Raw genomic sequence first — 13,577 nt, 5'->3', positions numbered from 1 at the left:
GTTAAATAGAGTGGGGCTCAAGATTCCGCCTTGTGGTACGCCTCGGTAGGTGTTACGTTGTGATCACGCACCATCCTCTGTTTGCCCAAAGAATGACCTGTCCTGCAAGAAGCTGGATATCCATCTAAAAATAAGGCCGCCTAGGCCAACATCGCCCAAGGCGTCCAGGATGGGGTTACGTTGTCATATGCGCCTTTAACATCCAGGAACATCGCCGCTGACAGCCTCCTGAGGCTTTTTTCGTGCTGAACAGACGAGACAAGATCTATGACCTTGTCTATAGAAGAGCCTCCGCGTCGAAAGCCTGCCATAGCGTCAGGGTATAACTTGTAGTGTAATAAGTCTTATGAAAAAGGCATAGGCGAAAGTATTTACGACGTAACTCTAGGTTAGGCAAGCGAAGAGTTAGTTTCATTGACGAGACACTTGCAGGACGAGAATAATTCGAAAGAATAAAACAAGCAGTCGGTTTTCAATGGATTCGATGGTACGTTTTAGTTTTAGAGAAGAAGGGTCGAAAATGGAGCGTGCATATTCAAGCTCAGGTCTCACTAAGGATTTGTACGGAACTAAATTACAGCTGCCGTTGCCGGCAAAAAATTGCGCCGTAAAAACCCAAGCATGCAATTAGCGGTACCGTAACTGTAATTTATATGATTGTTCCAGGTAAGATTGTGTGTAATGTGGATACCAATATATATATATATATATATACATATATATATATATATATATATATATATATATATATATATATATATATATATATGATGAAACATTTTCTACAGGTATGTTGTTAATATTGTACGTAGGAAGGGTGGTATCTCTGACAGCACCGGACACACCATCGCCTTACATTCATTCGAATTTAGCTTCATTTATGATCTAGAATACCATGATGTTACTATGCCAATGTTTGATTGAAGAGTATCGCAGTCGCCAGGGTTAGAAATGACACGATAGAGAATACTGTCATCGGCGAATAACTTAATTGATGATTCAATTTGGTCTTGGAGGTCATTAATATAAATAAAAAAATAATAATGGTCCTAGAACTGACCCTTGCAGTACCCGGGAGGTTACTCGTTCAGTGGAAGAGAAACATTCGTTAGCATAAACAAATTGTGAACGGTTAGACAAAAAACACTTACGAACCACCCAGATTCAGATTCACATTTAGTCTCATGAACTCTAAAAAACATGGAGTTACATGTGCAGTAAAGTCACTCATGAGTTGGCTCACTCATGCTAACCCATTAGTCCGAAAGAGCGCGGCTGGGCAGAGTTTACGTGAGTCTAAGTCCGAATTGGCATGGCTGAGTAGAATTCTGGTGAGTCATAGTCAGAGTGGGCCAGGCTGGGCAGAAAGCTTTTGAGTCTTAATCCAAGTTAGCTCTAAGCAAAAATAAAATATATTCAAGTAAGGATGACACAAACGAACAGTGATGAGATAGAAAACACGGACTGCGCTCCTCCATGTTTTCGATCTCGTCCCTGTTCGTTTGCGCCATTCCTCCTTGAGTATGGGTTACCAACGCGCCCAACAATCAGTACTCCTAAATAAAATATATTTTCTGAGTTAGTCGGAGCTGAGTTGCACTTATTTTGCCGACCGTAAGAACCGCTGTTTTGCGTGTTTCCAGAGAAGACACAGCGTCATGAACACTTGCAGCAGGGTGTTCCAACTTGTCGTACTCGGCGTGCATAAGTAAGTCGTACACCACGTCACGACCGGAACACGTCTTCGAATTCTATGGCACGAGAATCAAGTCAAACATCATAACCCAGCCCGGCGCCCCAGGACGGCTTTCGTGGAAACAAAATGAGTGGCAAAGGAAGTGCAAAGCACTCTAATAGCAGCCTCCACTACTTCCACAGTTATGACCAATAAAAGCGATAATAGCTGATTCAGTTTGAATTCCTGGAGTTTCCCTGCAGAGGTACCGAGGCACCGTAGTGAGGCGGTATTTTGTTTTAATACCAAAGACGTCTTTCCTCAACTTGCAGTGTTTGCGGAGTTTCATTTACTATTTAGAAATCTTCTGTTCCGCTACACTATTTGAGCAGTTTGCTCGCAAATGACAATCTGCGTATCGGCGATTCAGGCGAAATGGTTGGGAAATGGGAGCAAGTAAATACTGACGGAGCGCACATTCAACCGCGGAATGCAAATTGATGTAGGTGGTGCTCCTTCATATTTCCCGTCCCTATCCTATCTCTTGTTTGAGTTGCCCTGATGTTCTGGTTGCAGTTTGAGTGTAGTCGAAAATTAACGTCAAGCCCATATGCAGATTACAGTCGTCGACGCAAACGTAAGCCCCCCCGCGCGCAGGCACAGTGCTCTTTCATTTACAAGCGCTGCAGTACGTTAGCTCACAAAACGACAATGACAATGCAAGCGGGCATGCGAAAGTCGACACTTTAAGGATGCATATAAGGCACTTCGCCCGACTTCCATAACAATAATCGAGCTGGCAAAAGCCTATTTTGAATAAATCCTGTACTTGGTAAATTGTCCGTGTTTAATGATCAAAGCAGACAAGTTAAACCGCTGAAACCAACTAAGCTTTACGAGGTACTTTCAGCCGCTTGGTTTACTAACTCAACAGATAGACATATATGTAGAAGAAAATGCACAGAGGGCACGGATGCGAGGCCCTTATGGTGATTGAATAAATGAGTAGGATGAAACTCTGGCTAGCAATGTACGTAACTTTATGCGAAAGCGCACAACTTATCTTGCAAAGTTTGTGTTGTCGAAGTCAGCAGCCTCTAGGTGTTTTTATGTGTTGTACCCATGCACTGTCCCTTCGCAATCTAAGTTTTTACATTCCTAAGCTTCTTTCTTCCTATCGTAGGAAACTAATGTAAAGCTGAGTGGCGTAATCTGACCCAGCGGCTGAATAATACCATCAAATGAAGGATTCAAATGTTATGCAGGGAACTTCAATCAGTGTTTTGCGTTTTCTCATACCGCAGAAATACATTAAGCACGGGACCTAGACTTCATTAAGACTAGAGCTGCGCTTTTCCACAAATGAAAAGTTAGCATTTGATTATAAAGAAATAATTTCGTTTTGCAATACTAAATGAAGTTTAGAAAGAAAGACGCATATCGCGCGGCCATACTACCTGCTACCAGCTTGCAGAGTATTGAGGTTACGGCAATATGAAAGTTATCGTAGTCTACATAATTTCTCTTTCTTATCTTTCCCAGAGAATTGTGACGTTGCTAAAGAGCTTCCGTCATGTTGCTTTTGAAGAGCTCCAATCTGGCATTCACACTGAAGCGGTGTTGTTTGTTTTCAAACTTCCCGTATAGTCATATATAAGGTCTGTTCGCTAACGTTATCCAAGCTCTTAAAAGAAAAAAATAATATTTAGAGCACATGGTGCTAGACATGATATTAAAATTTATGGTGTTTTGTCGACTCACCTATGCGAACCGAACACCAATTGAATCTTTGTTTGTGAAGTGGAGCCTTTATAGGTAGGTTTGCGGGGATTTTCTTTTTTCGCATAATGTAAGTGTGTTCTATGGTTATAACCACTTCGCTATGTTTCTTGAGCATCTCATAGCAGACGCACCGTGCGTAAAGTTAGTTGGCACTTAAGTGGTGTTTAGGTGACCGAAAATAGCCAGTAGTGTAGTCAGCGATCAGATGACAACTGGGAAAGGGGCAGCTTCAACTTCTTAAGTGTGTCTTGTGAGCTTATCTTGCAAATTATCTAGAGCTACTAAACAACAAAGCCGCAAATGCAAGATGCGGGATTGCATGCCGCCGGCATGATTATGATTGGTGTGACCAGCCGACAAGCCGAAGATAATCTAGCTGAGCTCAGCGAATGCATTTGCGTGCGGCTAGAGTGCAGTTTGGATTACGCTTTCCGACAGCCGGCGGGCGTTGACTCAAATCTGCGCTTGCTCACCGGCTGACTGACCCGCGAATGTATGAAGATTTCCAAAATGTACTGTCCACTCACCTGTGCCAGGATGCGCTTGAAGCTCTTGGTGTAGCTGCCATAGACGAGTGGATTAACGCATGAGTTGGACACGGCAAACATGAACAGTGAAGACTGCAGATAGCCGTTGACATGCTCGGCACCACTCGGGTCTATTTGATACCACAGCACCATGGTCACGTACGGTGTCCAGCACAGGAAGAAGGCCAACACGATGATGATCGTCAGCCTGAGCGTGCGGTTGCGCGCGCGCTGCATTTGGCGCATGTCCGAACGACGCAGCCTAAGGCGTCCACGCGTACAGACTTCGCCACTACCGGCACTTTCGTCGTCCTCACCTGCGTGGAGAAAAAAAAAAGATTCAGAAGCCAGCACACCAGTTTAGGGCGGCTGAGCTCACTTTCTGGTATGTAAGAATATACAGAATGCATTAAAAATGCCTGGTGTACTATCGCCGACACAAAGAGTGAAATTTCGATGGTGAGTAGGAGATCGATGTGTGTGTGTGTGTGTGTGCGTGTGTGTGTGCGTGTGTGTGTGTGTGTGTGTGTGTGTGTGTGTGTGTGTGTGTGTGTGTGTGTGTGTGTGTGTGTGTGTGTGTGTGTGTGTGTGTGTGTGTGTGTGTGTGTGTGTGTGTGTGTGTGTGTGTGTGTGTGTGTGTGTGTGTGTGTGTGTGTGTGTGTGTGTGTTTATTCATGCGACAATCCTTGGGTTCGCGAGGAATCTTATTTCACAGCGTCACCCTTGTTCGAGCGGTTCACCTTATTTTCGTAGCAATGGTGGTACGTGACTTCGTTCGCGACTTCCTTACTTTATTATGTCGTCGTATTGAGGTCCAGCTTCATATCATAGACAGGATTGGTATCCGTAGTACGCATGCGTTGGTTCACACTATAGGCCACAGAATGAGCAAAAACGTTGGCACGGACTTAATGCTGAATTAAAAGTATCAATTATATTATAGAAAGCTGAGGCTAACAGCATAGAACACGACAGCGAGCTGTGCAACAGCCACAAGTTTTAATATTTAGAAGCTTTTAGGAGTTTTTGTTTAATGTTTCAACTCCATTTGGAGAATTATAGCCTCAACAGCGTTGGAAAAGGTAATCATCCGTAGCCCTACGGGCAAGAGAAAGCGCAAACTATAAAAAGGAAACAATAGAAGGGCTCAAAACAGATCAATGATAGACTTAATTGACGGCTGTCAGGGATGGACACTAGACTTTTATTTTCGAATACCCAATAGAGTGTTATGATGAGCATGAAAGTTCAGGCTATTGCGAGCATACGTAAACACAGCCTATCAGACATTAGGCAGAATTTCGCAGCACAGCATCAACGTTACTGCCTTCCACAGCTGCGCACGCCCGATACAAATATGCACTGAAATTGCTTAAAATAATTTGAGATGAGAAATCACAGCGCGCCACAAAGATATAAGCACGCGCAATTCTTGGCTATCAGTTGTGGCCTTTGGCCAATTGGCCGCGACAGCGCGTTCCAACGCTTATCGACGTCAGCTCGAGCGGCGTAAATAGACATAATTGTGTTCGTAAGACAACCGCACGCCTATCGCAGAAATGTGTTCTTATCTCGTCATCTGCGCGAACTGTTTCGGTCTGGTGAATCGACTTACGCTTACTATTGGCAGTAGTATTGAAGTTCGCACGTGAGCCACTCTTACAGATGCTCCTTGCTTATTTCGACTACAGCGCTCTTTTGAGTTGCGGCGGGCATCGCACGCTTTTTCATCTTGCGAACAATTTTATCTTGGTGAACACGTTCTTTTTCGCAACATTTTTGCTAACGGCAACATTTCTTCGCAAGTCCGCTCAGTGAATTCCGCCCGTGTTCTTTGTCGTCGTCCTCGGTGCAATGCGTGCACATAGCCAGTGACTAGCGGCTGCGCTGGCTCGCCTTGACGACCGGCCGCTTTCCGAGCAGACGGTCCTTGAACGCCGACCTATACAGTCGTCACACCACAAGTCAGTCAAGGCACTCTTAAAGTGTTTACGTTTGAGTGGTCTATCAGTCAGACAATAGCTCTCAAAGACGTTCCCCAGCTCCTCCATATTTTTTCGCGCCATTACATTATCTCTGCGCTATTCGTTTCATCTTTGTTTTTCCCTTACCGTTTCCCCCGTGCAGTGTAGCAAATCAGAAGATCTTTCGGGTAACCCATCTGCCTTTTTCTTTCTTTCTCTCTGAAACGAGCCCAATTGAAAAATACCTAAGTGCCCTTCTGCGCTCTCCACATCTCTATGGCAGTAGGAGCATCTCACGATTTGCAGTGTAAGGCTCAAAAGCTCCCACGAAGCAACCAAGCGGCGACATCACTTGCGCTGTGTTTTTTCACAATATTTAAGTTTACAGCACTCGCAAAAACAAAGATTGTATGAATTGGAAAAAGTGGGGCATCTTAAAGACGTTGATCAGGATTCGCAAAAAAAAAAAATGTATGCAGCTATGTACAAGCCCTATACTCGCTGAGTTCACAGCAATTCATGCAAGTCAGTGACGATTGCAGGCCATGCACATATTCCAGTGCAACATGCGTTCTACTATGATTGTCGATGTAAGCGAATAGCCGTACTCTTTAATACTACACTGTAAACGGAAATAACTCCGAGGTGGGAGTATAATGCTTGTCCTCTAGCGACCCCCCGCCCCCGGTTCGGAGTTTATTATGCTCCGTATGATCGGAGTAGAATTTTTACTCCGTGCGAGCGGAATTTTTGCGTGGAATTATGGGAGTTCTTTTTTCTTTATTTTTTGCTTTGCAATGGACGGAGTTTTTTCGAGGTGTAACGGGAGTATAAAAAGAGGCATCGCGTGAGTTTGCGCGAACATCTTTACTGCAGAGGCTGCTGGTCAAATTTCGGAATATGTACACGACACCGCGTCAAATTCGACGAAACAAGTCAATGAAAGCACATATATCATGACATACATAAACATTTCAGAAACGCCCAATGCAGAAATTTGGAACACATCCCACGTACACACGATACTCAAGAAGCACCGGTGCCAGTATATATAGGCACGATAATGTGTGCCTCGAAACCGCCTAGGGAGCAGCTGTGCTGTTTTCAGAATTACGACTCACATGCTCGTTCATACGAGATCTGCCTCTCTGAATTTAACAGAATACCTTAATCAACACAAAACTGTTAATTCAGAATAGTGAGAGAAAAAAGTTGATGGCGTAATTTTTCAAAATTATCATGCCATTCTGTGAGTGCTGAAGCGACTTCGCACACTGCCGGCGTTCGCGGCCAAAAAGTAGTTTGTTAGTTACAGTAAGCAAGAAAAATGTAAGTGCGTGTGCTTCATAGAAAAAATAAATTTTTGCGATATAGTGGTAGCGTAGCAAGAAATTATTACGTGTGGACATGATCCGCAGCAGCCGACGTAACACCGAAAAATGCGCAGTCATACATTTTATACACCGCACTACTTGCTCTGCGTCCAAGCAATCTCTCTCGGTTGTGAAAAGGAGCTACATCGCTGATCTGTCGAGGGAATCCTTAAACTCGGAGCCAATAGGCATGCGTCTAAATCAGTGCCTCGGATAGAGCGTAATGTTAATGCAATATCGAAGCAACGACGTGACCAAAACCTATATGCGCGTTAACAATTCGATTCACATCGCTCAATAACAAGCTTACTTATGTCCTACCGTTTTTCTTCGGGGGAGGATATCCGTTCACGGATGCATAAAAACAGTTGCTTGCACTCCGGTCTTTCTCACTGGCAACACAGCACCGCAACGAACTTGGGTTACGCCATTCATGCGCGACTAGCACGGATGTCGTCGCTCGAACAGTGGCTGCTGTTGCCATTGCTGCGCGGTCCTTTCAAACGTTACACCGGACGTTGTCAGCATGTATTCACAAGGACATCCAAGTCGCATTTCACGTACTGAAGAACACAAGCCAAGGTCACGCAGCACGAAAACACAGTCAGAACCTAGGCCGACATCACGAGCCAGTGAGCAGCTTCGAGGTATACCTAAGCCTTTTTCCGCACTTGAAAACGCTGCTCTTGCATTCATCGTCGTCAACAAATTGATCAGAGCTACCGTACTTGAAGCTGAGGTACAGTGAGCTTCAGGCATGCCTATAACACTTTTGCAAGGAAATATGGGAAACATTGACGAAACGCTGTCACGGAACGACACTTCACAGATGTAAACAAACTGTCAGCCATGAGCACTGCCGGCTCCGCCGAACGCGCCTGGTCGCTGGCGAGGCGCACAGCCTCATGGGAAGCGCCACGTGACCAACCTGTGTCGGCGGAGGGGAGTTTTCTAAAACTACCTGTCGGAGTTTCACGGGAGAACAAGATTTTGAAGCGGAGTAAAATCGCGTCATGTCGCCTTAATACTCCCGCAGCTAGCCAGCGGATTGAAACGAGGGAATGGTGCTGTTTTGCTCCCATACATCGGAGTAAATATTTGAGGAGGGGAGGTTTTAGGGCACATCACCTGTTAAAAACTCCCAGCTGGGTTTATTTTCGTTTACAGTGATAAGGTATTCGCTTTTCAAAAGAATGAAGCGCTTGGAGGGGCATATTTGATACAGTGAATACATTTAGCCAGTGTTTGTTGTTTTATTGCGCAGTTACACAGACGGAAGAGTCACTAACCAGTAGATTTATAACGGTATAACATAGACCGAGAGCTAAACCGCAGCATCTAATCCTTCAGACGCACTCAACTTCTCGCTCGACAGCTCGTGCATCTCAGAGACCTATAATAATTGGCGTACGGTGACGATGTGGTGCGCGAGGGCATGCGGTCTTGGCAGGACCACTAACCACCACAAAAACATGCAAGAAAGCCAAAAAACAAAAGACGCTAACTCACAGGAGCACTCCAAAGCAGGAAACCGCACGCTCGTCAGGTTGATCCCCCGCATTTTCTTTTTTTTTCCTTCTGTTCCTATTGCTCCACCTCCTTCTCCTCCAAGGTAGTTTTGCAAAGTGCTACTAGCAGTCAAGGTCTGTTTCCTGCAATTTATTGAAATGGGCAACGCGGGGTGGTGTATATGACTAGGGATGGCACACGGAGTCTCGATAGTGAAGGACTTTGCTCACTGAGCACGCGTGGGAAATGACGATGAATGTGTTGCGCGGAATCTCTTAGCCCGCTGCCGAAGCTTCCCACTTCGTCGCCGAAGCAGACATCAGCCCAACCCGCGAGAGAATTCAGCCACCGGAAATAATAAATTTCCCGCTTTCGCATGCAACCACCACCGCGTACGGACGGCGTTTCACCGACGCCTTCCACTTGGAACGTTCAGGAAGATTACCCGACGTGTTCAACGGCTAGGTCTCACAATCGGATTACCCTTCGACGCGCGCGGTCTACACGACCTGCATACGCATCAGCCTTTCACTCGCGCTCCGATGACTACAAAACAGTCAGCCCCACCTAAACTTAACTCCTTCAGGCACGGCGTCATTATTCCTGGACTCCACCTATTTTCGTCATTTCTGTGCAGTGGTATAAAAAAGTAATAGAGCACAAACATCAGGCTTAGTCTAAATGGAACATTATGATAACCCAAATTGCTTCCATTTTACTTCTGAGTGATACAAATTGCTACAGGGTACCGCTTTGGTGAAGGCGCTATATTTTGCGTGGCGTTTGACGTGGGGAAGGTCAGTATCAACCACGATATATATATATATATATATATATATATATATATATTGCTATGGAACAATATGTGCGATCACGAAAAGGCGAGCACTGTGAAGTCGACGACGACGATTAGAAGCTAGCGCGGGCTGTTGCCTCTTGGCCAAGCGCAGCGTATTTTCTTGTAAATATACTTGTACATAGCTTTTCGTCTGCGTCTTCCTACGTAACATATCTGGTGGAGGTGAACGTTCCCTGTACCTTGTCACGGAGCTTCGCAGTGGACGGTACGTCGAGCCTTCCTTCATGGCTCCCGGCGACGACAACCCGACTCCGCCGGCTCCGACACCGGCTCCCGTGATCCTGGCGTATTCTCGGGGAAAGATGGGGAAGACGTCGATGACTGGATCAGCCTGTATGAACACGTCAGCCGCAATAACCGGTGGGACCCTACTATTGGGGTAACCTGCACGTACGACCGCGCCCGCCGCCGCTTCTATTGGCCTGGTCTCGCTCACTCCGTTCGACGCTGCCTGTGATCCCTGCCAGCGTCGAAAAACACCTCAGGTGCTACCTGCCGGTCATCTCCAGCCGATCACCGTCCCTGTGGAACCGTTCTTTCTTGTTGGATTAGACCTGCTCGGTCCCTTTCCCACGTCATCCTCTGGGGACTGATTACGCCACCCGAAACGCTATCACTCGGGCTCTCCCTACCAGTTGCGCCACTGACGTCGCGGACTTTCTCTTGCGTGACATTATCTTGCTTCATGGCGCCCCGCGACAGCTGCTTACTGACCGTGGTCGAAATTACCGCTCGAAAATTATCGCTGACATTGTGCGTTCCTGCTCCATTCAACACAAACTGACTACCTCATACCATCCTCAAACCAATGGTCTGACAGAGCGGTTAAACCGTACTCTTACCGATATGCTGTCCAGGTACGTTTCCAAAGACCACCACGACTGGGACATTGCCCTTCCTTACGTAACATTTACGTACAATTCTTCCCGGCACGACACCGCCGGATTTTCTCCATTTCATCTACTGTACGGTCGCGAACCTACCTTGCCCCTAGACACGGCACTTCCTCCTGCTACGATCTCAACAAGCGAGTATGCGCGCGACGCCATCGCCCTCGCCGACCATGCACGTCAGCTTGCCCATGCTCGACTGACGGCCTCACAAACCACTCAGCAGTGTCAGCACAACGCCCGCCATCGTGACGTACAGTTTTTCAGTTTTTGCCTGGTGCGCTCGTGCTCCTGTGGTCGCCCTCTCGTCACGTCGGACTTTCAGAGACGCTCCTTTCGCGATACACAGGGTCCTACCGCGTGCTGCGCCAGGTGACGCCTGTGACTTACGAAATTGCTCCTGTGGGTTCAACCTCGTCCTCTCCTCTGGCATCTAGTGATGTCGTGCATGTCAGTAGGCTCAAGACCTACTACACTGCTTCCGAGTCCGATCTTTAGTCGCTCCGGGACGGCGCTTTTGCAGCCGGGGGTAGTGCTACGGAACAATATGTGCGATCACGAAAAGGCGAGCAGTGTGAAGACGACGACGAGGATTAGAAGCTAGCGCGGGCTGTTGCCTCTTGGCCAAGGGCAGCGTATTTTCTTGTAAATATACTTGTACATAGCTTTTCGTCTGCGTCTTTCTACGTAACAATATATATATATATATATATATATATATATATATATATATATATATATATATATATATATATATATATTTCATATGTTTGGGGCCAATAAAGAACTGGTGCATGTAATACGAGCGGGTGATTTAATCCTGTTTATGAAGAAACGTAGCTTGGCTGACTTTACAGTATTGAAATATTTAGTTACTCTGTATTTACGATGGCTGTTTATAATATGCACAGAGTCATTCTACCTCCTTTGTTTGTTTTCAATGTAGTCTCAAGCACCTTGGGATTAAATTATCTATATTTGATACATGTATCGATAGTCAATCCTAATTCGTTACTAAAAGGGTTAAACATAAATATAGCTTCCCCCCACCTGTCGCAATTGCCATTGTCTTTCACATGGGTCATCATGAACGGTAAAAGGGTTGTATGCTATACTATTGAACACTGGATTCATTCAAAAGCAGGAGAAATATGCTGTGTGATCTATTCTAACAGACTCAAAGTCGACGGTTCAGTGCTTGCTCACTTCTTCCCGTGCGATCCAAACGCAATGATGGTTTACCAAATTTTCTTTTAAACAGCTCTGACTACATGATTAGGCCATCAAAGGAAGCTGCAAAACATTCCTGGGCATCTTGGTATAGCATAATACACTGAAGCTTAATGGCTTCAGAAGAATGGCTAGAGAAGCACATCATTCCGCTGCTGTCCCACTAACTCAATTCACGAGAGCCGATTGTAAGATTAGAAAGCAACAATTATTCGAGCGTATAACAAAAGGTCGCCGATTTTACGCCAATTCTGTGGACATACTTATCTATAAAGTCTGCCCCCATCAACATGTAGTTTCCAGTGTCTGCTGGTGCTGGCCGTGACATCGACTCTCTCATTCATCATTTCATCTTAGAACTGGCGTATAAAGTAATTTTTGTGCTGCATGCGTCATTCAGCTATGCCTTCCTGCACGTGTGGCTATTCATGGGAGAACGTAGAGCAAGTTCTTATCAGCTGTCGTAAGTCTGGACCACAAAAATGTGCTTTGAAAGCAATGATGATAACCCCTGATTTGAAAGATTTAATAACCTTCAACAATGAAAGTTTAATTTTATCTGTGTCCTCGTGTTATTGTTATGTCGCAGCACTCACCATGCGTAATGGGTTGATTTGCGTTTAATTGTAAAAAAGCGGAATATGTTTTTTTTCTTTTCTCTATTCAATGTTATTTTTAAGCACGTATACAAAATGGGTTTTCTTACCGGAAAGTTTGTTTTTCCTATCACCTCATGTTATCATCGTTTACTCATTTGATAAAGTATTGTTTGTTGTGGTGAAGGTGGTAACACAACAGTTTCCAACATTTCCAATTTCATCAGAATAAATCACTCACGCCGCAACTGCACAGATAATAAGGGTTTATTTAACATGTGTTCAACCCTGTTATGCAACCAGCCACCGATATTAAGCAAACTCTTAATATCCCTAGATTTGGTCATTGGTGAGAGTCTCATCTGAATTATATATCAATCTCTAACTACTTATACATACTTCGGATAACTGTTTTTTAAATAGCTTTCGATGCCATTCAGGGCTACACTGCTACATACATCTTATAGCAATACTCTGTAACTATTGGCCACAATATCGCATACGAAGGGAACACGAGCCCCGTCAGTGTAACATAGAACACTCCCCCAGTGGCCTGTACACGCAGTAGCACGAGCGGCCTGCTCCACTATCCCGCTTGCAAAGAAAAAAGAAAGAAAAAAAAGACGTAGCCATAGTTGCAAATATGGTGGCTACCACACTGTATACGAAACAGGTAGTGACATCGAGCGGAATCCTTGCTAAGTTTCGGCTTAGTGCTGCAGCTAATATTGAACTCCCACTACTACAACACGCGCAATTTTACGGTGGATATAACAAGCAAACAGAAAACGAAAAGGAACAATGATGGAGGCTATTACGGCCATATAATTGCCTCGTGGCTCATAATTAGACGTCCGTGCATTTGCTTGTCCCGGCATTAGGCGCCTTTTAATATTAAATAAGATGGGTGTGTTGACTCGGTTCCAATTTGCTGTATTTCCACAAGTGACGCTCTCTTTTCTGTATCTGAGAATGAAGGTATGAGTGATTAATTAGTTATGAGTGGACTAAAAGTTACGTCAGTGAACTTATCAAAGCAATTTAGACTTTCGTATTAAATTAGTCTCCGCATTGCCTATGTAGCAACCGCATGCTTTAGGTTAAACCTCAGGTTCGTCTCACAGGAGTCTCCGTGTGTTCGCGACCGAACCCCCATAATAGCTGAATTAAAA

The 13,577-nt window shown here is 45.1% G+C and overlaps 1 protein-coding gene and 1 long non-coding RNA gene across 2 annotated transcripts in view; one reads left to right on the top strand and one right to left on the bottom strand.

The window, feature by feature from the left end:
- Window positions 1-13,577, bottom strand: part of LOC126542641 (adipokinetic hormone/corazonin-related peptide receptor variant I-like) — a 152,096-nt gene that overhangs the window by 4,581 nt on the left and 133,938 nt on the right. The window contains exon 3 of the mRNA XM_072286376.1: window positions 3,985-4,285. Within this exon, the coding sequence (XP_072142477.1) occupies window positions 3,985-4,285 (301 nt within the window). The remainder of the gene's footprint in view (window positions 1-3,984; window positions 4,286-13,577) is intronic.
- Window positions 1-13,577, top strand: part of LOC140216083 (uncharacterized) — a 206,157-nt gene that overhangs the window by 105,907 nt on the left and 86,673 nt on the right. The gene's annotated exons all lie outside the window — the stretch shown is intronic.

The sequence above is a fragment of the Dermacentor andersoni genome, chromosome 2 (assembly GCF_023375885.2).
Source record: "Dermacentor andersoni chromosome 2, qqDerAnde1_hic_scaffold, whole genome shotgun sequence".
Taxonomy (NCBI): Eukaryota; Metazoa; Arthropoda; class Arachnida; order Ixodida; family Ixodidae; genus Dermacentor; species Dermacentor andersoni.
Note: the sequence above shows the minus strand (reverse complement) of the source record. Positions and strands in the feature narration are given on the sequence as shown.